Source organism: Dendrobates tinctorius, unplaced genomic scaffold, assembly GCF_039654945.1.
Source record: "Dendrobates tinctorius isolate UK_male_01 unplaced genomic scaffold, ASM3965494v1 ptg000011l, whole genome shotgun sequence".
NCBI lineage: Eukaryota > Metazoa > Chordata > Amphibia > Anura > Dendrobatidae > Dendrobates > Dendrobates tinctorius.
Window position 1 is genome coordinate 99,170,001 of NW_027361679.1, and position 27,026 is coordinate 99,197,026.

The 27,026-nt window shown below is 41.0% G+C and overlaps 1 protein-coding gene across 1 annotated transcript in view; it reads left to right on the forward strand.

Moving 5' to 3' along the window:
* Nucleotides 1-27,026, forward strand: part of LOC141049088 (fibrillin-2-like) — a 293,475-nt gene that overhangs the window by 145,543 nt on the left and 120,906 nt on the right. The window contains exons 5-6 of the mRNA XM_073545236.1: nucleotides 2,421-2,516; nucleotides 11,037-11,132. Of these exons, the coding sequence (XP_073401337.1) occupies nucleotides 2,421-2,516; nucleotides 11,037-11,132 (192 nt within the window). The remainder of the gene's footprint in view (nucleotides 1-2,420; nucleotides 2,517-11,036; nucleotides 11,133-27,026) is intronic.

Sequence of the window (27,026 nt, forward strand, 5' to 3'; positions counted from 1 at the left end):
TGATGAAAAATTGTATGAACTTCGAAATGTGTCGACAAAATAAAAAAACAGAAACCATTTTTTGTGAACCTGGATGTATCCACTCCACCACCAGCAGCGTAGAACCTCCGCAGCTATCCCTTCCTGTGTTAGGAAGAGCAGTTTTGAATGGATAAAACCCTATAGTGTTTTTTCTCTGCTTCCTTGCTAATTGTGTGCTCATCCTAATGACATGGTAGCTCGAACTCTATGGACTCTTTGGGGTGAAGTTTTTGGAACGGCAAACACACATCCAATGAGTAAAATATTATGTGCACCCAAGAGTAGAGTTTTTAACTGCATACTCTACGGGAAGGGGGGGCATAAAAAGATTTTTACAGCTCAGTACCATTTCTCCAGAAATTTCCTGGGCTCCAGGAAAAATTGTATCACTTCTTAACATGTGACACAATAATGAAATTCAGCTGTGAATACCCACTGAGTGCTGCCCGTCCCTGGACCCCAGAAGGCAAACACATCCATGTGAGAGCAGAAGCTTACATTAAGCAGATTGAATGCTTCCTATAAGCTACCATAGTATGAAACAGTAACAAATATCAAATAAATCATTACACAATAGAAATAAGGCATCACGCGATGCCCATGGACATCAGTGAGAGAAAAATTAGGGAGCAGAAAACATAGATTTTTCTTTTGTCCTGTGTGGTACTTTGAAACGCGTTGACCAAATAAAAAACTGCATAACTACTTGTGTGGACCTGGATTTGCCATTTTCGATTACCAGCAGGAAGGATCATCCCCAATTTCCCTTTCCTGTGATTTTCATGGACGTCTTTGGACTATTAATGTAATGTACAGACATGTTGGGTTCTCCAGAGGCATAGATGCTCCTTGTAGCCATTCTCAGCACATCACAACATGGCATTCTAGGTGTTCACTGTTTTATCGAAATCTGCAACAGAGGCTCCCATATCCATTAAATCAGAATTATCTACTAGGCTTCTTCTTCTCCTGACATCACGCCTGCCTTTCTAGAAAACACCAGCAATTGTCTAAATGCTGTGTCTAACATCATATCCTCACTATATCTGAAACTGAACCTGTCAAAGACTGAACTCCTTGTGTTTCCTCCCGCTACTAATGTACCTATACCCGACATTGCCATTTCCGTGTGTGGTTCCACTATTACTCCCCAGCCATAGGCCCGCTGTCTTGGGGTCATACTTGACTCCGAGCTTTCCTTTGCCCCCCACGTCCGATCACTGGCTCGCTCTTGTTATCTGTACCTCAAAAACATTTCTAGAATTCGACCTTTTCTTACTTTTGACTCTGCAAAAACTCTTACTGTTTCTCTTATTCATTCTCGTCTCGACTATTGTAACTCTCTTCTAATCGGTCTCCCTCTTACCAAACTCTCCCCCTTCTAATCTGTCTTGAATGCTGCCACCAGGATCATATTCCTTGCCAATCGTTACACCGATGCCTCTACCTTGTGCCAGTCCTTACACTGGCTACCAATCCACTCCAGAATTCAGTACAAACTTAATTCCCTCACCCACAAAGCCCTCCATGGCTCAGCACCACCCTACATCTCCTCCCTTGTTTCAGTTTGCCACCCTACCCACCCCCTCCATTCTGCTGATGACCTGAGGTTAGCATCCTCAATAATCAGAACCTCCCACTCCCATTTCCAAGACTATACACGTGCTGCGCCAATTCTTTGGAATACACTTCCCAGGTCAATACGATTAGTCCCCAATCTCTACAATTTTAAGTGTGCCCTGAAAACCCATTTATTCAGACTGGCCTACCGCCTCAACACATTAACCTAATCTATCCCTGTGTGGCACAGTCAAAAGTTTTACCATAACCAGGTTCCCTGCATCATGTTCTCAAATGCTTTATGCATCCATTAGCCCTCTGTGTCTGTACTGTTACACACTTAACATTATGGCTGGTCCATACAATCAGGGGAATTGTTACCACCCACCTTTCGTGTCTACCTCTTTCCTCATAGATTGTAGGCTTGCGAGCAGGGCCCTCTTTCCTCTTGGTATCTGTTATGATCTATGTGATTATTGTTATGCTGTAATGTCTATCGTCTTTGCAAATCCCCTCTGAAATGTAAAGTGCTGCGGAATATGTCGGCGCTCTAGAAATAAAATGTATTATTATTATTATTATTATTATTATTATTAAATATTTGGTTTTCAAAACCAGACAACCTTTTTAATTAACTGTGAGTGGAAGTATACTAAGATCAGATAGTATATGGTAAATCATTTTACAGTAATACATTTTATCCAAGAAATTTATTTTTCCTTTTTTTCAATGCCTAATGTTTTATTGAATGTTTTCATGTTATGCATCAATTATTATCCTGTAAAAGATACTGACATTTCACTAATATCAGTATATAATTATCCCTTCCTTTTACCTAGTTATGAATTGTAATGTGCGCTGCATGAATGGAGGAACCTGCAATGAGGACTCATGTGCCTGTCAAAAAGGATACACCGGGACCCACTGTGGACAACGTATGTATGCTCAAAATGGCCTAAACCTTCCTTTAAATATTTTACGTATACAAGTGTATACATGTGTACTTCCTTAAAAAATAACCGTCATTTTACATTTTTATTTCATAGATTAATAGTACACACAAACATTAAAAAAACTTTGCAATATATCTTATTACAGAAGTCTGCTTCTTTCTCCTCCGGGACTTTACTCTCAGTTCATGGGTAAAATCTCTATTCAGTGAAGTCAGATCTTCCCATTACTGAGGGATGCCATTTGTTGCTCATAAAGTTTTCCAGAGAGGAGAGCACTGAGCACCAAATGTCATCTATCTCTGTAATGGTGAAATCTGACTTCACTGAATACAGATTTTACCCGTGAATTAAGAATTTTGAGAGTGAATGATCAGCTCAGGAGGAGGAAGGAAATATATTGCAGCTTATTATTTTTAGCTGTGCTATTCATTTTTTAAAAGAAAATTAAAATGACAGGTGCTCTTTAAATACTGTTTCTACCTGACATAGTATGAGATGTGTGATGCAAAATATATATATGTATATATATACAGTATATAAAAATGAGTGTATGTATGTATGTGTGTGTGTGTGTGTGTGTGTGTCAAGCCACGCCCACTCCACATGACCCCACCCACTACACATAGCTCCACCCACTACACATAGCCACACTCACTCCACACTCAAAGCCCCGTATAATAAATATCTAATCTAATATATATAATATCTAATAAATATATATATATAATAAATATCTAATATATATATATTTCATAGGCACATCTTCTTGACCACAACAGGATACACCAGATCTGTTTAAAAGATGAAAGCTGAACTGTGATTGGATGCCATGAGCAACAGTTTTCCCACTCCACAACACCTCAGCAGACACTGACAGAGTGGGAACATAAGCTAGCATCCCCGGAACATAAGCTCCCAGCCATTGTCTGCCCCCCAGAAAGGAGCAGTATATAACACATGACAGAAATGAATCACCCCCCTCCTCTATTACTGCCAGGCTCTATTGATACCGGCATAGAAAATCACATCATCAGCGGCCGCACACAGAGCCACACTGCCAGGTTACATAACAGCACATCTTCAGGAACTCCCTGCTCAGCGCCACACAGCTCAGGACTATGGGATGGAGGATGGGTATATTGGCACGGGACTATGAGTTGGAGGATGTGTGATGGATATATGCACTGGACTATGGGATGGAGGATATGTATGATGGGTATATGGGCACGGCACTATGAGATGGAGGATAGGTATGATGGGTATATGGACACAGGACTATGGGATGGAGGATATGTATGTAGGGTATATGGGCACTACACTATGGAATGGTGGATGTGTGATGGGTATATGGGCACTGGACTATGGGATGGAGGATATGTATGATGGGTATATGGGCACGGGACTATGGGACGGAGGATATGTATGATGGTTTATATGAGCATGGGCCTATGGGATGGAGGATGTGTGATAGGTCTATGGCCACTGGACTATGGGATGGAGGGTGTGTGATGGGTATATGGGCACTGGACTATGGGATGGGGGATGTGTGATGGGTATATGGACACGGGACTATGGGACGGAGGATATGTATGATGGGTATATGGGGACGGGACTATGGGATGGAGGATATGTATGATGAGTATATAGGCACTGGACTATGGGATGGAGGTTATGTATGATGGGTATATGGGCACGGGACTATGGGATGGAGGATGTGTGATGGGTGTATGGGCACTGGGCTATAGGATGGAGGATGTGTGATGGCTATATGGGCACTTGACTATGGGATGGAGGATATGTATGATGTGTATATGGGCATGGGACTATGGTATGGAGGATATGTATGATGGGCATATGGGCACAGGACTATGGGATGGAGGACGTGTGATGGGTGTATGGGAACAGGACTATGGGATGGGGGATATGGGCACGGGACTATGGGATGGAGGATAATCATTATAACTTGTTATATCTGACCACAGTTAGTTACTATGCCCGGGCGACGCCGAGCTCTTCAGCTAGTATTAAATAAACATACAAAATTGATCCAAAAGTTTCATTTTTACATTTTTTTTTACTGAGTGGTTGTGTGATTTGTACCTCTAACTGAAGCCATATTTTGGACAACCATCACCCATTGGCTCGCATGTTACAAAAAGAATACATTTTTATTAATATATTGTTACAAGCAAGGTTGCAGTTTTTTACTAGAAAAATAGGCTTCAACTAGATCACATCAACATCTCCATAAAGGTTTTCATTATTACGAAATTGTTGAGTCTTATTTGATGTCAAAATGTATTACTGGATCTGTTTGACACCATATGGCAATTCACATTGGATAAACTGGGACAAACCCATTACTTTTGCTAGGATTAATCATAAATCCAGTTTGTATGATGATAATTCCTTAATGTCTATCAGGCAGAAAGAAGTATTGTGTTCTGTATGTTGGATTATATGAGCTGCCAGGACATAGCCTGCTGTTAGGGGGATATAGCAACAGCTTTCACCCAGTCCTCATTAAAATAAGCTTACACCCTCCTATTAGACCTATTAGGCAGGGTCAACAGCTGGTAACAGTTAAGGAGACTTTGGGCCAGTCCATGCTTTGTGGTTCGTACTTGGACCGTGACACCTGTGTGTGTAATGAGCCTAAAAGAAATCTGTTGCCAGGTTTATGCGTCGAAATCTGAAAGCAGCATAACTTACGGTCGGAGACCCAGATTCCGGCCCTGTGTCACTTAATGGGATTCTTGCTGTAGTTTTGATAAAATCACTATTTTAGTGGCAGCAGTTCTGCCCACTTTCTTAATGATGGGCTCTGCCGATGCCTTTATTTGGCACCTTCCTCCCTACACTGTGTATAGGCAGAAAACAGTCAGGCAATGGTGGGGCTCGAGGATAGCCAGAGCTCATGAATATCGAGAAATACATAGCAGAAGACTATCAGAGCAGATAACAGATAAAAAGAATGTTTATCAGAAAAGCCCAGCAAATGATCCAGCTCTGGAATCGGGATTTTTCTTTATACTTTATGCTGCCGTCAGAGGGTTTGCCTATACTAAGTGACCAAGGTTCTTTATTGAAGCATTGTAATGTAGGAATTTGATTAGTACCTGGCTAATAAACCCGGCACTATGCACCTGTCTCCAGCCCTAGGATCACGGCACATTCCACAGAGCTTATTGGGGATATCTCATATTTCCATACCACAAGAACTGAAATAAATGACATTTTTGAGTAGCATAATTAAATGGGCTTTCATTTCCAAATATTTTTTACAGTCTGCCCTTGGCTAGACATATGAGTCTGTGGGGGACAGAACCTGGTCCTAGTGGCTTTGGATGACGGCCAATTTCAGGCATTCAATTAGTCTGCATCCTCATGCAATCATGCTATCCAAGTCTGTCTCTTTCACAGCACTTTTCTAGGTCCATCTTGGCATTTATCTGGGGTGTTGTCAAGCCTGGAATCCCCACAGAAAGGAAACCATTTGTTAAAAAGCACCACAAAATAATAGGAAAGACTGCAAATTCTCATGACCAGAGACGGGAAGGGCTGGGAACATTTCCATACCAATTTCCCATGGCCAGAAACTCTCAAATGTTTGATTTCCCACATTTACAGATCAGTCTAGTGTTGCTTGACATGGTAGCTATGTGATAAGTTATGTCTTGCACAAGTCCAGCTCTGCGTGTGTGTGGACAGTCAATGGAAACTCTGTATTCTAACCATAATAATTCCTTTATAGCTGCATAATGGACTTTTATTAATCAGTTTTTTATTGTTATGTCTGATTGTATGTGAAAGCTAAAACTGTTTTTTTACTTTCATTCAAATATTTAAAGAAAGGGGGAAAATTCCAAGATTTCCATATATAGTGTGTAACAACAAATGTAGCAAAAGCCGCACAATGATGGTGGTGGTAAAGTATTAGATACAGGATTATGTCTCCAGTTAACAAGTTTTAATGATAACTTTTTTAGTGTGAGAAATCCATCCTACAATTAGTAAAATCATACTAATATATATAATCGAGGGTAGTCTATTCAATTTGAGTGTCAAACCTTTATCTTCTCTCGGGAGCCAATAGGCTGAATGCTATTTTTTTGCATTACTAGCCACAGGAGCGGACACAGACAGAAGAAGGCCCTTTGCAGTCAAATAGCTCATCATAATACGCAATGCTACCAGCTTTGGAGGTAGTAGAAGTGCCTCCCTTACCTCTTGGGGCCCGGCATGGTATGTCCGCCCCTGACTTGCCACTAAAAGGGGATGTAACATAAGAAAATGACTTGTTGTTTAAATACATTTTTTGTGCTCTTTTTTAATTTTTGGCAATGTTTAATACTGTATTAAGCTGTCATGTAACATATCGATGCGACAAAAAAGAAGAAAAGGATGGCACTTAGCATTCCTATGTAGAAACTTTTATTGAGGGATAATGTGCATAGACGCGGGAGTAATGTGCAAGATACGGAGATGAGGACCCGTTGAAGCGCAGGAGCGCGTAACGGCTGTTGTCCGTATCTTGTATTTGTATTACTCCCGAGCCTATGACAGATAACCAAAATGCGTAAACTTTTAAGACACTATTAGACAATGTCTGATTGATGAGAGTGCGACACCTGGCGCCACCACCGATCAGCTGTTTCCTTTGATGGCGGAGGCTGTAACTGTTCAGTTATACATATGCACAGCACAGCACAGCTCCTTTGACTGTATACTGGCAACGGCTGGGGCCTGCACATTCACCAAATCAATAGGCGGTGGATGTGCAGTACATAGCCACTATTCCATCTAATGAGATATCCTGTGCATCTCTGTAATGGAAAATTTCTGACCGCCACTGACACCGGGAGCAGTTGATTGGCGGGGGGTGCTGCATGTCGCACTCCCACCAATCAGACTTCGTTAAAGTCCTGGACAACCACCTTTAAAGCATATTTTATCCTACCTATAGACTCTTGCTATCTACTGACAGCTCCAATATTATGTCTTTCTTCTACCATATACCGATTTCTACTAATTTACATGTGAATTTCCTGAAAGAACAGCAAGTATGAGGGTAGAATACCCCCTGAGGGCAGGGTGAAAATTGCAAGATTTCTAATTTCTTATATATACAAATTGATATGAAAATGGAAAAAAATTACCAAAAATATTAAAAATACATTTTACATAAAAACCTGATTTAAACAAACTGGAGCAAGTTCAGAGAAGAGCGACCAGAATGGTGACCGGTCTGCAAGCCACGTCCTATGAGGAACGGTTACATGATTTGTGAATGTTTAGCTTGCAAAAAAGAAGACTGAGAGGAGACTTAATAGCTGTCTACAAATATGTCAAGGGCTGTCACATTGTAGAAGGATCATTTTTATTCTCATTTGCACAAGGAAAGACTAGAAGCAATGGGATGAAACTGAATGGGTGGAGACACAGATTAGATATTAGAAAAAACATTTTGACAGTGAGAGTGATCAATGAGTGGAACAGGCTGCCACGAGAGGTGGTGAGTTCTCCTTCAATGGAAGTCTGCAGAGGCTGGACAGACATCTGTCTGGGAAGATTTATTGAATCCTGCATTGAGCAGGGGGTTGGACTAGATGACCCAGGAGATCCCTTCCAACTCTACCATTCTATGATTCTATAAAACAGTAGGTCATTCTCTTATGATATATTCCCATTAAACCATAGGTACTGAGTCTATTTAACTAAAGAATTGATATATGGCCCTGTTCCCACAATCACCCAAGGGTCAAAGTTGTTTTAGGAATTGTAGAAAATGGCTAAATATGTTTTTAATTTTGTATTAAAAAAATCTATTAGAGGTTAGTACTTCCAATCACTTAGACCTTCTGACTAGGCAAACCCGAACAGTAAAGTTCAGGGTCCGTACCGAACACCTACTGTTCTGGCATGGACCCCGAACACAAACACCAGGAAGTCCATGTTACTGTTCGGGTTCGGCCCTTCCAAACACCGTGTGACAGCGTGAGAAACACCAGCGGCTCTGATCGTCGGTCAGATGACAGCGTGAGCCAGCAGCTGTAACCTGAGGTAAAAAGTTTACCTACTGTCACAGGCGTCGACTAATGGGACTGCTACTCCCATCAGCCTATGACTGCTGCCACTAATAACAGCAAGAGCAGGCGACGGCTGATGGGAGTATTCATGGCTTCAATGGATTGGGCTTAAGGTAAGTATAATTGTGTTTATTTTTTAAATAAAAAATAAAAGTGTGTTTTTTTATTTCAAATAAAATGCTTTATTCTGGCTGTGTCTTTATTTACCATGTAACTATAGGATTAGTTACTATAGGATTAGTAATGGAAAGGTGTCTTATAGAAACCTCTCCATTACTAAGCCGTCGGCTGATGTGACTAGACAATACAAAGATTAAATCAACTCCACAAATATGAACCTGAGTTGCCACCACCATAGGGCAAGCAGGGAGAGCCTGGGAAAGTGTCAGAATTGGCGCATTTAATAAATGCGACTTTTCTGGGGCGGCTGCAGGCTGCTATTTTTAGGCTGGGGGACCAATATCCATGGCCCATTACCAGCCTGTGAATACCAGTCCCCCGCTGTCTGCTTTAGCAAGGCTGGTTGTCAAAAATAAGCAGGACCCCAAGCGTTTTTTTTTCTATTAATTTAAATAAGTTTTGATAACCTACCTTGCTGGTTATCAAAAATACAGGGGAACCCACGCCATTTTTTTTATGGCACAGGTGCCAACTGATGAGTATTCCCATCAGTCGCCACCTGCTCTCGCTGTTATTAGTGGCAGCAGGCATAGGTAAACTTTTTACCTCCGGTCACAGCTGTGGGCTCACGCAGTCATCTGACAGCGAGAGAGCTGCAGCGCTATCTGACCGGCAATAAGATCATTTGTCAGTGTTTCAAACACTGGATGTTTGGGCTCCCCATTCATGTGAATGAGGTCCGGGTTCGGATGCAGTTCTGGTACCCGAACTGAACTTTTTTTTAACTGTTCGGACAAACCTGTCAGACCCGAAGATCCAGGGGTTTGCCCATTACTAGTTCTGTCTTCCTATTTGTCATTTAATGAACTGAACACTTAGACTTCTCAGTACACATCAGTAGTTCAGTCAGATGTCTGTAGACTGTAGATTTGACCGACCATAACAACAAGGCAAAAGAGAAGGAATTCATCTTGGCTCATTACCTAGGTGGGCTGCAGCCACCCTCGCCTTTATTCTTTCGCTTTTTGTTTCTGACAACAGAAATGCAAGATGTCTTGCATCAACAGTAGAGCAATTTAACAGTCAAATTTGGAAAACTGAGAACTGATATAGAAGCAACGATAACATAAAGTTTGAAACAACTTTTATTTAGAGTGTATTGAGTGAACTTGTTAAAATACACTTCAACCGTCAAGACTGGCTCACCATACACAATAGATGTCGCTCTGCCAGCTGCTCTTCCATATACAGGAGTGCTCTCTCAGCCAAGTGCTCCTGTGTTCTCTATGAGGTGCAAATGCCAGACATGTATGGCAGTGGATTATCTCTGGAATAACAAAAAGATCAGCAATCTCAATTTGTGGAACCTTAAGGCCACATGCACATGTTGAGTGTTTGGGGGTTTTTTACCTCAGTATGTGTAAACCAAAGCCAGGAGTGGGAAAAAAGACCATAGTGGGGCGCTTGTTTCTAGTATACTTTTCTTCTGTATGTTCCACTCCTTCCTCAAAAAAAATGTTCCTGTGCCGAGATATTCTTATAAATGTGACTCTGCTATCTACTGCGTAATGGCTGTGTCTGACTGTGCAGGAACATGGTCTGATCATACCACAGCTCCTGGACAGGGGAGGAAGCAAAAGAGTATACAGACAGGACAACAGGGGATCTCAGCTGATTAGATGATTCTTTCTGTGAGGTAAAATATGTTTTAAAACAGGCAGGGAAATGTTTCACCTCACAGAAAGCAGCAGCTGTGATCCCATGCTGTAATATTTGTATACTCTCTTTTACTTCTTCCCCTGACCAGGAGATGCACAGTAAGACACAACCATTACACAGTACACAGCAGGGGCACATTTATAAGATTATCTCAGCACAGGAACATTTTTTAACACATTCAGTTGTGGATCAAATTTTTATTTTAACATCTATTAGTTAAAAAGTACTTTGCTTGTGGGAAAACCCCTTTACCTCCCCCATCACTAAGTTATCCGCGACTTTCATACACATTAGACTGTTGGCCAAACCTGTCAATATCGGCAGCCATGGCTGACATTAATCTAATATGTATAGGTGAGCTTTAGAAAAACTATCCAATCTGACCAATACCAGTGAATGGGTCTTCTTTCTCTTTTTTCATTGTAATGTTTTGTGCTGAGACTTTCCGTATGAGTTGAATTCTTGCAACAAGGTTTTACAACTTTTCTTTACAGCATCTGTTAAATGTTTTGTTTATCGCAAATGTCATTGTATAAAATGAATAATAAAATGCTTTACATTTTTTTCCTTAAAGCTGTCTGTGAAAATGGTTGTCAGAATGGTGGACGCTGTATCGGACCAAACAGATGTGCTTGTGTCTACGGATTTACTGGACCTCAATGTGAAAGAGGTATAAAAGTCATTCTCTTTATGTATTATATGTAGCACATATTGATCATATAGACATATAACAGCTGGTCGTTGGAGATTAGAAAAGCACAAACTATATTTAATAAGGAGGTTATTCTTAGATGGAAACCTACCTTTAGGCTAAAATCATGAAAGAAAAAGAGATTTCCACTAATAACCATTTCTTAGTTTCCAGAAAACGTTTTATGCAGTTCACTTAAAGCGGATTGATCACCAAATTTCACAATACAAACTAATACAATAATAAATGTATATACTGTATTAGACCTGTTGAGGCAGGTGCATTTTTAATAGTCACATCAGAATGGCTGATAATCCTTTTAGACCAGAGGCAGACACGAACAGAAGACGGCCTGTGTGCAAGAACAATATATGGGCCATTTGCAGTCCCCCTTAGCTCTCGAGGCCCGTGCGACTGCAAAGGTTGCACTAATGATATGTCTATCCCTGTTTTAGGCAGTTTAAACTCAATCTCCAACAACCTAACTTTGATTGAATACCCCTGACTTATATTACGAGCTCTTTCACTCTTTTGCTGAACTCATAAAGTGATTATTTTAATATCAGGATTATACAGCCATTGTATATATATGGAGTAAGTACACAAGCCTCACCAGGGCTTAGATCAAGTTTAAGAAATCTACCGTGGAGAAAATAAGTATTTGATACTCTGCCGATTTTGCAAGTTTTCCCTCCTACAAGGAATGGAGAGGTCTGTCATTTTTATCGAAATCTAAAATAAAAAAAACAACAGAAAATCACTTTGTATGATTTTTGCATATTTAATTAGCATTTTATTGCATGAAATAAATATTTGATACAATAGAAAAACAGAAATTAGAATTTGTTACAGAAACCTTTGTTTGCAATTACAGAGGTCAGCCGTTTCCTTTAGTTCTTGACCAAGTTTGCACACACTGCAGCAGAGATGTTGGCCCAGTCTTCCATACAGATCTTCTCCAGATCTTTCAGGTTTTGGGGCTGTCACTGGGCAACATTGATTTTCAGCTCCCTCCAAGGATTTTCTACTGAGTTCATGTCTGGAGACTGGTTAGGCAACTCAAGGACCTTGAAATGCTCCTTACAGAGCCACTCCTTAGTTGCCCTGGCTGTGTCTTTCGGGTCATTGTCATGCTGAAATACCCAGCTTTGACCCATCTTCAATGCTCTTTACCTGAGTGAAGGAGGTTGAGGGCCAAAATATCGCGATACATGACCCCATCCATCCTCCCTTCAATACTATGTAGTCATCCAATCCTCTTTGTTAAAAAAAGCACCTCTAAAGTATGATATTTGCCACACAATGCTTCACACTTGGGACAGTGTTCTTAGGCTGTGTTCACACACAGCGTTTTTTTAGCAGTATTTTTAGTGGTTTTGCCAATAAAACCGCTATAAAACCGCTAAAAATAAGCTTCCCATTAATTTCTATGCATTTTGCACTTTTTGTGCATATTGATGTGTTTTGTACCACAAAAAAACGCATCGCGGTAAAAAACGCAGCATGCTCATTAATTTCGCTGGTTTTTCCGCGTTTCTGGCTAGTTCAATGCGTTTTGAAAACGCGCCAGAAAAAACCGCATCAAAGCCGCGCAAAAACCGCAACGAAAACACGAAGACAAAAAAGGCGCGGTTTCTGGGAAGGGAGTCAAGTTTTTGAGCAGAAATTTTCTGCTACATGTGCACTTAGCCTTAGGGTTGTACTCATCCTTCTTCCTCTAATCACGGTGAGTGGAGTTGATACCAAAAAGTTCTGTTTTGGTCTCATCTGACCACATGACCTTCTCCCATGCCTCCATTTTTGGCGAACTTCAAATGAGCCTAGACATGTTGTGGTGTTAGAAGGGGGATATTGCGTGCCCTGCAGGATTTTAATCAATGACGATGTATTGTGTTACTACCTGTAATGTTTGACACTGTGGTCCCAGCTCTCTTCAGGTCATTGACCAGATCCTCCCATGTAGTTCTGGGCTGGTACCTGACTTTTCTCAGAGTCAGAATCATCCTTACTCTATGAGGCGAGATCTTGCATGGAGCCCAAGCCTGAGGAAGATTGATGGTCATCTTTTGTTTCTTCCATTTTCTAATAATTGTGCTAATAGTTGTTGCCTTCTCACCAAGCTGCCTGTATATTGTCCTGTAGCCCATCTCAGCCTTGTGCAGGTCTACAATTTTGTCCCTGATGTCCTTAGACAGCTCTTTGGTCTTGGCCATGATGGAAAGGCTGGAGTGTGATTGATTCAGTGTGTGAACAGGTGTCTTTTATACTGGTAACAAGAGCAATTAATACAGGTAAGTGTCTTTTATACAGGTAACAAGAGCAATTAATACAGGTAATGAGTGCAGAGTGGGAGTGTTTCTTAAAGAGCCAGAATTCTTTCTCGTTGGTAGGTGATCAAATACTTATTTCATGCAATAAACTGCAAATTAATTATGTATAAATCATACAATGTGATTTTCTGTTTTTTATTTTTAGATTCTGTCTCTCACAGTTGAAGTGTACCTATGATAAAAATTACAGACCTCTCCATTCTTTGTAGGTGGGAAAACTTGCAAAACCGGCAGTGTATTAAAAACGTATTTTCCCACTGTATTTACTAGTTTCGGAAGTTTATTTTATGAAATCTGATGACAAAGCTGTATTAAAGATTTCTTGAGCTCCCTTTAATAACTGAGACCCAATTCTAGATATTGCACTCTCTATACCCTGTAATTTCTCTAATATGTAAGCTGGTTGCCAAAAGTCTCCACTGATATTTGTTCATTTATCCTAATGCACTTTTTATAACTTTGTGTCCTCTATTTGACCCTGCATTTAAGTGGATCATTTCACTATTGCAATAACTGTGCTGTCCACAAATATTTGACCCTGGGCTGAGATCCTCAAGAAACGACTTACTAGTTTAGGCATTATCCTGAATATATATTTACAGTTAAATAGCTGTCCAGCTCCATGCACTAATGTCAGAGTATTCTGGATGCATCTCAGATATGTTGCTTTAAATCATTTTTATCAAAGAATTACTACCGTATATGTCAAGGGAGAAAGCTTTAAAATGGTTTCTCCTTCATAGATTTGTTTTCTAGACTGTTTCTCTTGAGACTAATCTGCATGTAGCTACCTGACGTGGCTTCCTTGCTGTTTATGCTCACAAACCACCTTCAAAGGGTTGTCCATGTCTGACACGAATGTCTGCAATCTCTCTATATGACTGCAGACTTGTGAATTCTCAAAGCGCGCACAGTGTACACTGTTAGGATTCTCATGGCTGCAAGTATGCGATATGCATACTTTTGACCACAGTTCAACTAGACGTGCACAGCTCCACTCAATTCACTTGCGTTGAGCAAGGCCTGACACATTTAGTTGGAATGTGGCAGGGAGTATGTATATCACATACTTGAAAATTCTGACAGGGCACACTGCATTCGATGTGAGGGTTTACAAGTCTGCAATTACATGGATTGACCACAGGCATTCTTGCAAAACCTGGACAACCCTTCAAGGAATCACTAAGCTTTCATTTTTTTTTATAATTTTGTCCAGCATGGAAAAAAATGCATAGACTTGACGTTAAAACTCCTGTTTTTCTGCAGTCTATTTATCTGCCTTCAGCTGTACATCTATCAGAACATACTCATTTAGAGTACAGATGGATACTGGCAGTGACATGGTCAGCACCTGTGTCCTCCTTTGAGTGTCTTGTGCATCAGAACATCTCCTGTTCAAGCGACACTCACTGCCCCCCTGTGTGGTGTACTGTAATGGAAAACATAGATTTACTGTTACAAGGACCTAGTTCTTGTGATAATCCTCCCTAGTAATACAAACAGGGTGATTGTGGAAGCAAATGCAATGCTTCCATTACAGCAGGAGTCCCCAACCTGTGGCTCGAGAACCACATGTGGCCTGCTGGTCCATTGGTTGCCAACTTGGTGCATTAGCACCAGGTCTAGCAAACGGCCATGAAGAGAATGTCTCCAGAAGGTGACTTTGGTGATGTGCCCTGTACAGATTAGCAGATCTGGATATGCATATACTGGGGGGTGGCGATACATATAGTAAACTGGAGATAGGATATCACTATAAGTTAAGGGGTGTTTAAGCTGGATGCAATAGTTTGGCAGTGACCCATTGATGTAAGCAATGTTCGTATGAGGGAGGGTGGCACAAGATGCTTTATGCACGATTTCACTGTCAGTATACTGGAAATTGGGGCTCTGCGTGACACTTCGGTGGGACAGGGTAGGTGCGATGCATGTGGCTCACAAACATATCTCAGAACTGAATGTGGCTCTCAAGTAAGAACGATTAGGGACCACCACATTACAGTATATGGGGGCAATAAGGTCAGAGAACTACTGCGCATGCCCAAGATTCCCAGCCCCGCAGTGTGAAAAAATCAAAAGCGACTGCGGGGCGGGATATCTGGCCACGAGACAGGAAGGCCAGGATGTGATGTTAGAGCACGGGCAGCGCTAACTGCGCATGCCCACGAAAATATAGTACAGCGCAGGCGCCAGGATTTCAAAAGAACACTGAGGAGGCGGCGCCAAACACTGAAGAAAGAAATGATTGATGTATGCGAGGCATCTGTGTCAGAGGGGGAAAGACCTGCCCCCCGGTCAAAATTCAGGTATTTTTGACCAATTTTAAAAACGATTATATCTGCTGTGGAAGGGACGCAAAATAAAAGAGCCACCTTGACAGAATGCAGCATTAGTGCTGCACAAGGTGGCGCTTTTACTTAAAAACGCCTGGGGGGGTGACAGATTCCCTTTAAGAACTGACATCTCAATCTTTTTGTTTTGAGAACAATAGATATAGGTTGACTGCATGCTGATTTTGTTAAAAATCTCAAAAATTTTTTAAAGACTGTTGAAGTGTGCATATTTGCATGCGTTTTTTTTTCTACTGGCTTTAAAAATCCTTTCTGTATTAAAAAAGGTATTAAAAAAATGATGCTTTAAATCTGCACCAAAAATGCATCAGATAAAGGGGAAATGCATAAAGAATTTAAAAAACACAATAACCAAAGAAGACTTAATACATATTTTGTGCAGACAACTGCAGAAAAAATGCGGATAAAAAGCAGCAGAAAAAAAAAATTAACATTTATGCCTTGATATAAAAAAGAAGTGGGTACCATTAGTTTGATTATTTCCCTCGTGTAAAACCTCTTAGGGCGTGTTTACACTATGCGCATACACAGCAGATTTTCAAGGCCGGAAATCTGCAACCTATTAGTTCAGTATCAGTCACTAGCAAAGTGGATGAGATTGTACCAAATCCATGCTACGTAATAAAGCCATCTGGAATCCACGCAGGAATTGACCTTAGGTTAAATGTTAAATTCAAAGCATGACAATATATTAGACGCTCAAGAAATATTTCACTCTTTTCAATGCGCTTGATGAATTCTGCATAAAATCCACTGCAAAATCCACATCAAATCCAGAGTTAAACCATGCTGATTTGGTGTATGTACACACAACGTCTTTTAAATTCAATTGAACCCCCCAGATTTTCAAGCAGAAGAATCTTTAGGAAATTCTGGAATTTTGTTTCTGAATTTTCTTTAGTGTTGTTTTTTTTCGGACAATGCCTGTGGGCTTTTCTAACAGTTTTGGACTCTCAGCAGATTTTTTTAGGGTTTTCTCATGTTTTTTTGTGCAGTCTTTTTTACAGTTGTTTTTTGGTCATTTTTAATTTCTTCACTTCATTTGAATACTGAAAAAATCACAGTTTTTTGGGGTTTTTTTGCAAAAACAATGGCAAAATACTCCAAAAGATATCAGGGGCGTCTTTAGAATTTTCTCATTGACTTGTAAGGTAAAGGTCAGATTGTCTTCCAACTTGAATAGTGGGCATGCCACTTCTTTTAAGATGCTTGGCATTTTTAGAAATTTGAAATTGTTAAAAGACATTCAAAAGACTGAACACATGCATGGGAAGTCGTTTTGCATAGAAATGCATATGTTCTTCTTTTGTGCATCTTGTGCAATGGAAACAGCATGAAAATGACATTGGGGACAAATTATCAAGACTGGCTTGTGAGTGTTGTGTGCTTTTGTGCATCGGAACTAGAGTAGTATTTCTGTCATATAAAACGCCGGCACCTTTGATGAATTTGACGTGTGGGCATGGCCACATCTCGTCCTGCCTTTACTGAAGCTGGTTCACCCTGGCGTAATGACACCAAAAGTCACTAAATTTTGTGGCATTTCAACATTTTTGCGCCACTTTTCTGGCGTAAAGGCTTTAATGAATCGGCCCCATTGTGTTCACATATCCTTGCTATAGCGACATCCAGGATTTTGCCATGGATTCTAGCCAAAATATGCCCTTCTTGGTAACCTTGATATACCCTCCTTGTGTAGCCATTTTATACTCACATATTTTCTTTCCTGGCACCATCATTTGGCAAAGGAAATGTTCATAGTCAAATTTATTCTCTTTTGAAAAAGCGAAATCGCCAGTGTAGGCAGGGGAGGTACAAGCAGATGTCAAGATGTAGCAATTCATTCTAACAAAAGGGCTGATTGAAAAAGGGCCAAGGAAAGCTTGCAGTACATATGTATGGTGATTCAACAATGTGTATTTTTGTGGTGTTTTCACGAACACTGCTGTTAAAATTTCTGTCCCGTCCTTCCACAACCACAACCCCTACGCAGAGAAGAAGCTGTAATGTGGTTTTGTCATCAGGCCCGAGTGAGAGAGAAGCACGTTTCTAAGAATCCCCGATCAGAAAGCTTGTGGACACCACCATCTGACCTTCTGACTGTAATTTCGGCTAACAGGAAATTGATTAGTCAGTGGTCTGAAGTGTGTCTTTCTCATCTCACTAAGACATTTTCTTTCCTCCTGGCTTGTAGTAAAACCCTTACGCTGCTTGTTATATTAGCCAAAGAATATTGACCTACAGAAACCAAAGGCTTCACAGGAGGTATTTGCCTTAAACTGTTATACTTTCTTTTAAGAAGTCTGACTGTTTGGCGAAAAGTTTCGGTAGACATTATTTTTCTAAAAATCTATCAGGAAGTGAATAATTATGGATCATGGAAAAACAGTTCTGGGTTAGCTTTGATTGCTGCTAGTTATACATTATGGCAATACACATTCCCTTCTGCTGACATCATATCTTGGGGCACGGAATGGGGGAACACTATTGCACACATGTACATATCCAGGCACACTTTTAGCTGGGGGAAGGAGAAGACTTGGCTTTGTCTCATCTAGTCCTGAGAGAGACAATTAGACACACAACTCGTTAGCAAAGTTCTGGTCAACCAAGGCTACAACACCATTGTTAGACCTAAACGTATTGTCCTGTACTTTTGCATCTTTATACATATGTTTTATATTTATTACTCAATGTGATGTCAGTGGACGCTGGTAGTGAGGGTTTATTTACTCTTTTTTTTTTTTGTGATTTTCTAAACCCTGAAGAATGTCTTTGAGCCTGGACTTGTTTTAGGAGACGAAACAACCTCACCAGCTGTGTATATACAAGGACTGCCGGGCCAAGCAAAGCAAAGGCAAATAGAGAACAGGACATAGGGTGGTGTCACTTACATGTTTCTGAGTGGTTCCTCCACCAAACTCAACACAAAAACTCACATTTGTCAAGCAGTTTATGCCAATATTAGGCATAGCCTACTCCCCAAGAAGTGACAATTTAGTAAAAAAAAATTCAACAAGTCTCAAATAATTTTGATTTTTGCATGATCGTATGATCGTAGGCAAAGTTGATAAAGTGGGCTGGAGCACGGGAGGAGACATCATCAAAACTTTTGGACAGAACTAATAAAGGTAATCTGTCACCAGGTTTTTGCTACCTATCTGAGAGCAGCATCATGTATGGACAGAGACCCTGATTCGGTTATTGTGTCACTTACTGGGCTGTTTAGTGTAGTTTTTATAAAGCCACTGTTTTATCAGCAGGAGATTATCACTTGATGCCTATTTGTCCTGCTGCCATTTATTGCTATGTATTGCAATCATCATATTATATAGCACTGTGTATTTACAATTGCTCATTTTGCCTTTCTATCCAGCTAATTCTTCTCTTTTCCATTAGGTCTATATTACTTGATTAAACTGACTAGCTGAATCCTTCTAAGCTCTATGTATCAACAGGAGGTTTCTTTTCTCTGCATGAGTCATCATTAGAATTACAAATCCACATCACCGAAAAGTTCCTGGCAGCCCAGTTCCACCCCCTCTTCAACTACTGACCCAGCTGCTCTGCTCCTCCCCCTGCCAGGGACTTTGCAATAAAGTACACCCATTCTGAAATAATAAGAAAACAAACATTATTAAAGGGGTTGCTCACTACTTATACTGCTTCTTCTTAAATGCTTTAGTCCCCCAGATAAAATAATTACAAAATTATATACTCACCTCCTGCATCGGTGATATCCAGCTATGTCAATTTTAGGTTGTGTGGACAACTAAAGGACATAGCGGTGTTAAGGTGCCGGAGAGAGGACATGTACTCCTCTCTCTTTACAAGACTCTCCTGATGAATCAATAGAGGAAACGCGTCGAGAGCAGAGAGAGCACCGACGCCTTTTTCAGGATCACAGGCTAAGCATTGGACCCACAATTAGGGAACCTGTTGTATGTGATAACATAACCCCTAGAAACTGCAAACATGGTGAGAGCGTTCTAATTTATCATTGAATTGCTGATGTGACTCCCATCACAGGGCAGGGGAAGGCATATTTTGATTGGCACACCCGGGGGGAAGAGGGAGTTGCATGTATTATTACCCATCAAGTAAAGCATGCTAATTACCTGGTTTAATATGTGCAAATGGATGACTAGTTCGCTACTGCACTGTTTTTAGTACTTTAGCTCAAACAGGGTTTCCTTCATTCTGGTCTCTATATCCTATTTTTTAAGATAAAGGTTAAAGGTTAAGTTTTATATCACTCATCCTCTAGTGCACAATCATATGAGTTATTTGTGTCACATACCCTTGTTCCTGCAAAATCTAAACAGTGATAGATTGTCATCTACCCTTGCTACTGCTAGATTTAGATGGAAACCCCAAAGTAAGTGCTCAGCGTAGGATGCAGGATAAGTGTGATCCCAAACGTTATGTAAAATGTTCCCAATAAAAGGTTCAACTCAATCCACAAAAAAGCAAGCCCCACTCAGGTCTGTCATCTGTTAACGGAAGTTTAGGGGGCTTTCACCTTACTGGTAGTACCAAAGCTCTGGAAAAACAAAATGGCTCATTGCCCCCCAAAAGAAATTCAGCTAATTCTGTGTTCCCAAATCCAAATGCCCCCTCCCTTCTGAGCCCCAGTGTGCATAATGCACCATTAGTGTCTACATGTTTGTCAGGGGTATAATTTCCAAAATGGGGTCACTTAAGGGGGGGAATCTGCTTTCTAGCACTTAGAGGCTGTGTATATTATGATGTCATTTTCCCATGTGAACATGTAAAATCTGGAGTTAAAACAACATTTTTGTGGTAAAAATGTAATTATTCTTCAATTATATAAAATTTTGTGACGCACCTGTGGTGTTAATATGATCACTGCACCCCTAGATTAATTCATCAAAAGGTGTATTTTGTAAAATGGGGTCACTTATGGGGGGGGTCTGCTGTTCTGTCACTTCAGGTGCTCTCCCAGTGGGTAATGGCAATCTCAAACCATAATAGTATTATCTGTACAATATGATCACTGCACCCTTAGAATAATTCATTGAGAGGTGCAGTTTGTAAAATGACATCACTTATGGGGGACAGCAGAATGTTCTGGCACACCAGGGGCTCTGCTAATGTGACTTGCCACCCTCAAACCATTCCAGAAAAAATCTGAACTCAAATATGGCGCTTCTTCTTTCTGGGCTTTGCACTGTGTCTCATTTTTTTTTATTTTCTTTGCTCTTTGTTATAAACTTCTGTAAAGCACTTGGGGGGGTTCAAATGTTTACAAACCCCAGCACAATTTTTGCTTTCTTGACTTTTTTTCAGAGAATATGAATGAAAACACCAAAACTTTTTCTCCACTCATGGTTAGTGGTCGGGTGAAGCCATTTATTGTCAAACTACTGTGTTTTCTCTTTTTAAATCATAATGACAACCCAAAACATCCAAATGACCCTGATCAAAAGTTCACATACCCTGATGATTTTGGCCTGATAGCAGGCACAGAAGTTGACACAAGTGAGTTTAAATGGCTACTAAAGGTAACATCTTCCACTGTGACCTGTTTGTTTGTAATCAGTGTGTGTGCATAAAAGCTGAGTGAGTTTCTGGGATCTAGACAGACTTTTGCATCTTTCATCTAGCCACCGATGTTTCTGGATTGTGAGTCATGGGGAAAGCAAAAGAATTGTCAATGGATCTACGGGAAAAGGTAGTTGATCTGTATAAAACAGGAAAGAGATACAAAAAGATATCCAAGGAATTGATAATGCCAGTCAGCAGTGTTCAAACTGTGATTAACAAATGAAAAATCGGGGGCTCTGTAGAAACAAAACCAAGGTCAGGTAGACCAACAAAAATTTCATCCACAACTGCCAGGAAAATTGTTTGGGATGCAAATAAAAACCCACAAATAACATCAGCTGAAATACTGGACTCTCTGAAAACTAGTGGTGTGGCTGTTTCAAGATGCACAATAAGGAGGCACTTGAAGAAAAATGGGCTGCATGGCCAAGTCACCAGAAAAAGCCATTACTGCACAAATGTCACAAAGTATCTCGCCTACAATACGCAAAACAGTGCAGAGACAAGCCTCAAAACTTCTGGAACAAGGTCATTTTTAGTGATGAGACCAAAATTGAACTTTTTGGCCACAACCATAAATGTTACATTTGGAGAGAGGTCGACAAGGCCTATGATGATAGGAACACCAGTCCTACTGTAAAGCACAGAGGTGGGTCGCTGATGTTTTGGGGATGTGTGTATAACAAGGGCACAGGAAACTTGGTCAATGTTGAAGGAAAGATGAATGCAGCACGTTATCAGCAAATACTGGAGGCAAATTTACAATCATCAGCACGGAAGCTGCGCTTGGGAGGTACTTGGACATTCCAAAATTACAATGATCCAAAACACAAGGTCAAGTCGACCTGTCTTTGCCTACAGCAGAACGAAATGAAGTTTCTGGAGTGGCCATCTCAGTCTCCTGACCTCAATATCATTGAGCCACTCTGGGGAGATCACAAGTGCGTAGTCCATACTAGACAGCCCAGGAATTTACAGGAACTGGAGGCTTTTCCCAAGAAGAGTGGGCAGCTTTACCATCAGAAACATAAAGAACCTCATCCACAACTGCCACAAAAGACTTCAAGCTGTCATTGATGTTAGATGGGGCAATACGCGGTATTAAGAATGGGGTATGTGAACTTTTCATCAGGGTTATTTGGATTTTTTGGGTTGTCATTATGATTTAAAAAGAGAAAACACAGTAGTTTGACAATAAATGGCTTCACCCAACCACTAACCATGAGTGGCGAAAAAGTTTTGGTATTATCATTCATATTCTCTGAAAAAAAAAAAGCCAAGAAAGCAAAAATTTTGCAGTGGTATGTAAACTTTTGAGCCCAATTGTAAGTTTATTGAGGGGTCTAGTTTCCAAAATGATGTCACTTGTGGAGGGTTTCTACTGTTTCGACACATCAGGAGCCCTCCAAACACGACATGGAGTCCAGTCTCGATTCCAACCAATTTTGTGTTCAAAAAGTCAAACAGTGCTCCTTCCCTTCTGCACCCTGCCATGCACCCAAATAGTGGTCCTCCTCCACAAATGTAGTATCAGTAGACTCAGGAGAAGTTACTCAGCAATTGTTGGGATCCATTTTCTCCTGCTACCATTATTATAATAAAAAATTTGGGTCTAAAAGATGATTTTTGTGGAAAAAATGTAATTTTTAATTTTCACGGCTCCTCGTTATAAGCTTAAGTGAAGCACCTGGGGGTTCAAGGTGCTCACCAAACATCTAGATAAGTTACCTGTGGGTCTAGTTTATAAAATGGGGTCACTTGTGGGGGGTTTCCACTGTTTAGGCACATCAGGGGCTCTCCAAATGCGACATGGCGTCTGTTCGATTCCAGCCAATATTACATTCAAAATGTCAAATGGTGGTACTCCTTCCGAGCACTTCCGTGCGCCCAAACAGGGGTCTTCCTCTACACATGGGGTATCAGCATACTCAGAAGAAATTGCATAACAATTATTCGGGCCCTGATACTCTTGTGAAAGTAAAAACAATTGGGTCCTAAGTAAAATTTTTGTGAAAAAAAGTGAAATGTTTATTTTTTTCCTTCAACATTGTTTCAGTTCCTGTGAAGCACCTAAAGGGTTAATAAACTTCTTGAATGTGGTGTTGAACACCTTGAGGGGTGCAGTTTTTAGAATGGTGTCACTTTTGGGTATTTTATGCCATATAGGCCCCTCAAAGTCACTTCAAATGTGTTGTGGTCCCTAAAAAAATTATTTTGTTGCAAAAATTTGAAATCGCTGGTCAACTTTTAACCATTATAACTTCCTAGCAAAAAAAACTGTTTAAAAACATTGTGCTGATGTAAAGTAGACATGTGGGAAATGTTATTTATTAATTATTTTATGTGACATAACTCTAATTTAAGGGCATAAAAATTAAAAGTTTAAAAATTGTGACATTTTAATTTTTTTGTCAAATTTATGATTTTTTCACAAATAAATGCAAGTCATATAGAAGAAATGTTACCACTATCATGAAGTACAATATGTCACGAAAAAACATTCTCAGAATAAGTGGGATACGTTGAAACATTCCAGAGTTATTACCTCATTAATTGACACTGGTCAGATTTAAAATGTAGGTCTGGTCATTAACCTACAAAGGAAAAAAGCGTTGGGGAAAAAACTCCAGCGATGAAATCCAGTGAAAAAATCAGTTAAAAAAATGAAAATTTATTAGATACATTAGTAGTACATTAAAAAGACATGAATACTGGTGGTCACTCAAACCAGAAATTGACAACCAATGCGCTTCAGCTAGGAGCCTTAATCATGATATGATTAATTTTTTTCACTGGATTTCATCACTTGAGGTTTTTCCCCCACCCTTTCTTCCTTTACTGCTGATGTCCAAAACTGAGACAGCTCCGTGCGTTGCTATTCCATCCAGCAAGGTGCTGCAACGTATGGTGAGCTGACGTTCCCCCAATATTTTTCCCTGTATTGATTAACCTACAAAGTGTCTCGATCCTTAAAAGGTTAAGCTAAGTTTCCATGTTTATTTCAAGAGATATCCAACATTCCCTGACCTATTATGTCGGAAGAGTTGGGCCTTGCCCCATCCACATTACACATTAGATCATGAGCCATTTTAATATGTCTATAAAGTGTATTGACTTTGACCTCTGTAATAGCTCCCATCTTTTAAGGATCCATGATGGAAATAAAAAACAGATTTCATTGATTTGTGCGATGAGGTTTCCATTGCCATTCTGTCACTTAAAAACAAATATATAAAGCAAGTCATCTAAGTTGCAATTATGTCCAAACTGCATAGTATAATAAGGTGTGCTAAAATAAAAGGAACACTAAATACCACAACCTACATATTACTGAATTACCGTAAATATTCCAGTTGCAAATCTATATTCACTACCTAGTAGAATGCGTTGAGAACAATAAGATATAATAATTATCAATGTAAATCAAAATTAACATCTCATGGAGGTCTGGATTTGGAATGATGCTCTAAATAAAAGTGGAAAATCAAATTACAGGCTGATTCAACTTCAGTGGAAATGCCTCAAGACAAGGAAATTATGCTCAGTAGTGTGTGTGGTCACCATGTGTCTGTATGACCTCTCGACAACACCTGGGCATGATCCTGATGAGGCAGTAGATATTCTTTAGAGTGATCTCCTCCTAGACCTGGATTAAAGCAGTAGTCAACTTCTGGACAGTCTGTGGTGCCACAGTTGAACAGTCAGGCCAGTCCATAGCATCAATGCCTTCATTATGCAGGAATTGCTGACACACTTGAGCCACATGAGGCCAAGCAGTGTCATGCATCAGAATGAACCCAGGGCCCAATGTACCTGCATATGGTCTCACAATGGGTCTGAGGATCTCATCCCGGTACCTAACGGCAGTGAAGGTACCTCTGGCTAGCACAAGGAGGCCTATGTGGCTTTCCAAAGAAATGCTTCCCCGCACCATTACTAACCCACTGCCAAACAGGTCAAGGTGAAGGTGTCATGGTTTGAACAGGGTTCTTGCCCTGCACTCACAGGGTTAAGTGTTCGTGGCCTCTTTCTGGATCTGGGAGGGGTATTTATACTCACTATTTACCAGGGTTCTCTGTCAGCTATACTGTTGTTCTGGTGTGTCTGACCCCTGGTGTGCATGTATTCTGCGTTGCTTGTTTGCTTCCCATGTATGACCCGGTCCATTCCCTCACTCTGTACTCCGTCTCTCGTTTTGGTACTATTGTCTTTTCTGGTTCTGACCTCCTGGCTTGGCTATCGTTACTCCGTTACAGTTTGTCCCTATTGTACCGTCTATTGCCCGTTCTCGTTTTCTGATCTATTGCTACGTCCTGACTATCCATTCTGTCTAACCCTTTGGTACTGTATTGCTATCTCGTGCTTTGACCCGTCTTGATCTGGTTTCCGTCTCTGTCTATGCCCCTTGGTAACATTGCCCTGTAGTTACCTTTCTAGGAGTTTCCCCTCAACTCCTGGCTCTGTGGAGCTGAGGCCATGCCCCAGCTGTCACGTGCTTCAGGTCCTGTGAGCTTGGAGCATGCATCGTCACCACTGAGACCCCGCTCCGCAGGTATCTTTGTGCACAGTCTTTGTACTCAGGACACGCGCACTGGCGCACTGGCTCAGTGAGCAAGTGAAGTGCAGTGTTCCTGACATTATAGCTGACTATTTCAGTTTTTTTTTCCTCTGAAGAGAAAAAAAAAAAAAAGTGTGTTATCCTCATGGATCCCATACAAGCTTTGGCTGATCAGGTCAAGCACCTGACCCAAATGTTCCACAAACTTAATGTGGAACAGCGCACGATGGCCCATACCCAGCAACAGTTGGTGGATGCTGTGCAGGGGGCTGTCGCTTCAGGGGCTCCTAGTGCTGGGGATAGAGATGTGTCATTGGCATCCCCTGAATCTCCGGTCAAATTGCCAGACCTTTTCTCAGGGGATAAAAGGGAGTTCAGGTCGTACAGAGAAGGATGCAAGCTTTTTTTTCTCTGAGGCCCCGCTCCTCCAGGGATGAGTTCCAGAGGGTGGGGGTCGTCATTTCCCTACTTCGGGGGGCTCCACAGGCATGGGCTTTCTCTCTCTCTTCCCCTGCTCCTGAACTTATGTCTGTGAATTTGTTCTTTGAGGCTCTGGGGCACATTTATGATGAGCCTGATAGAGTGCGTCTGGCAGAGGATATGTTGCTGAGTGTGACACAGGGGAGGCACTCTGCTAAATGGTTCTGCTCTGAGTTCAGATGCTGGGCAGCGGAGGACTCCTGGGATGATGCTGCCCTCCGGGGTTTGTTCTGTAGAGGCCTGTCCGAACATTTGAAAGATGCCCTAGCCCTTCATCCTCCACCGGATTCTTTGGAGGATGCTATGATCCAGGCTGTCCGCATAGACCGTAGGCTGCGGGCAAGAGGGGTCATGCTGCAGGAGACCCCTTTATTTTCCAATTTGAGAGACTGTGCATCTAGTCCTGAGCCCTTGGAGGTTGGTGCCACGTCATTGGAGGAAAAAGAGAGGAAACGCCGTAGAAACAACCAATTGTGCTTTTACTGTGGATCCGCTGGACATTGGAAAAGAAACTGTCCTTCTTGCCCTTCTTCAGTGAAGCCATCAGGAAAACGACTGAGTCTGGGTAACAATCGAGGAGGTTGCC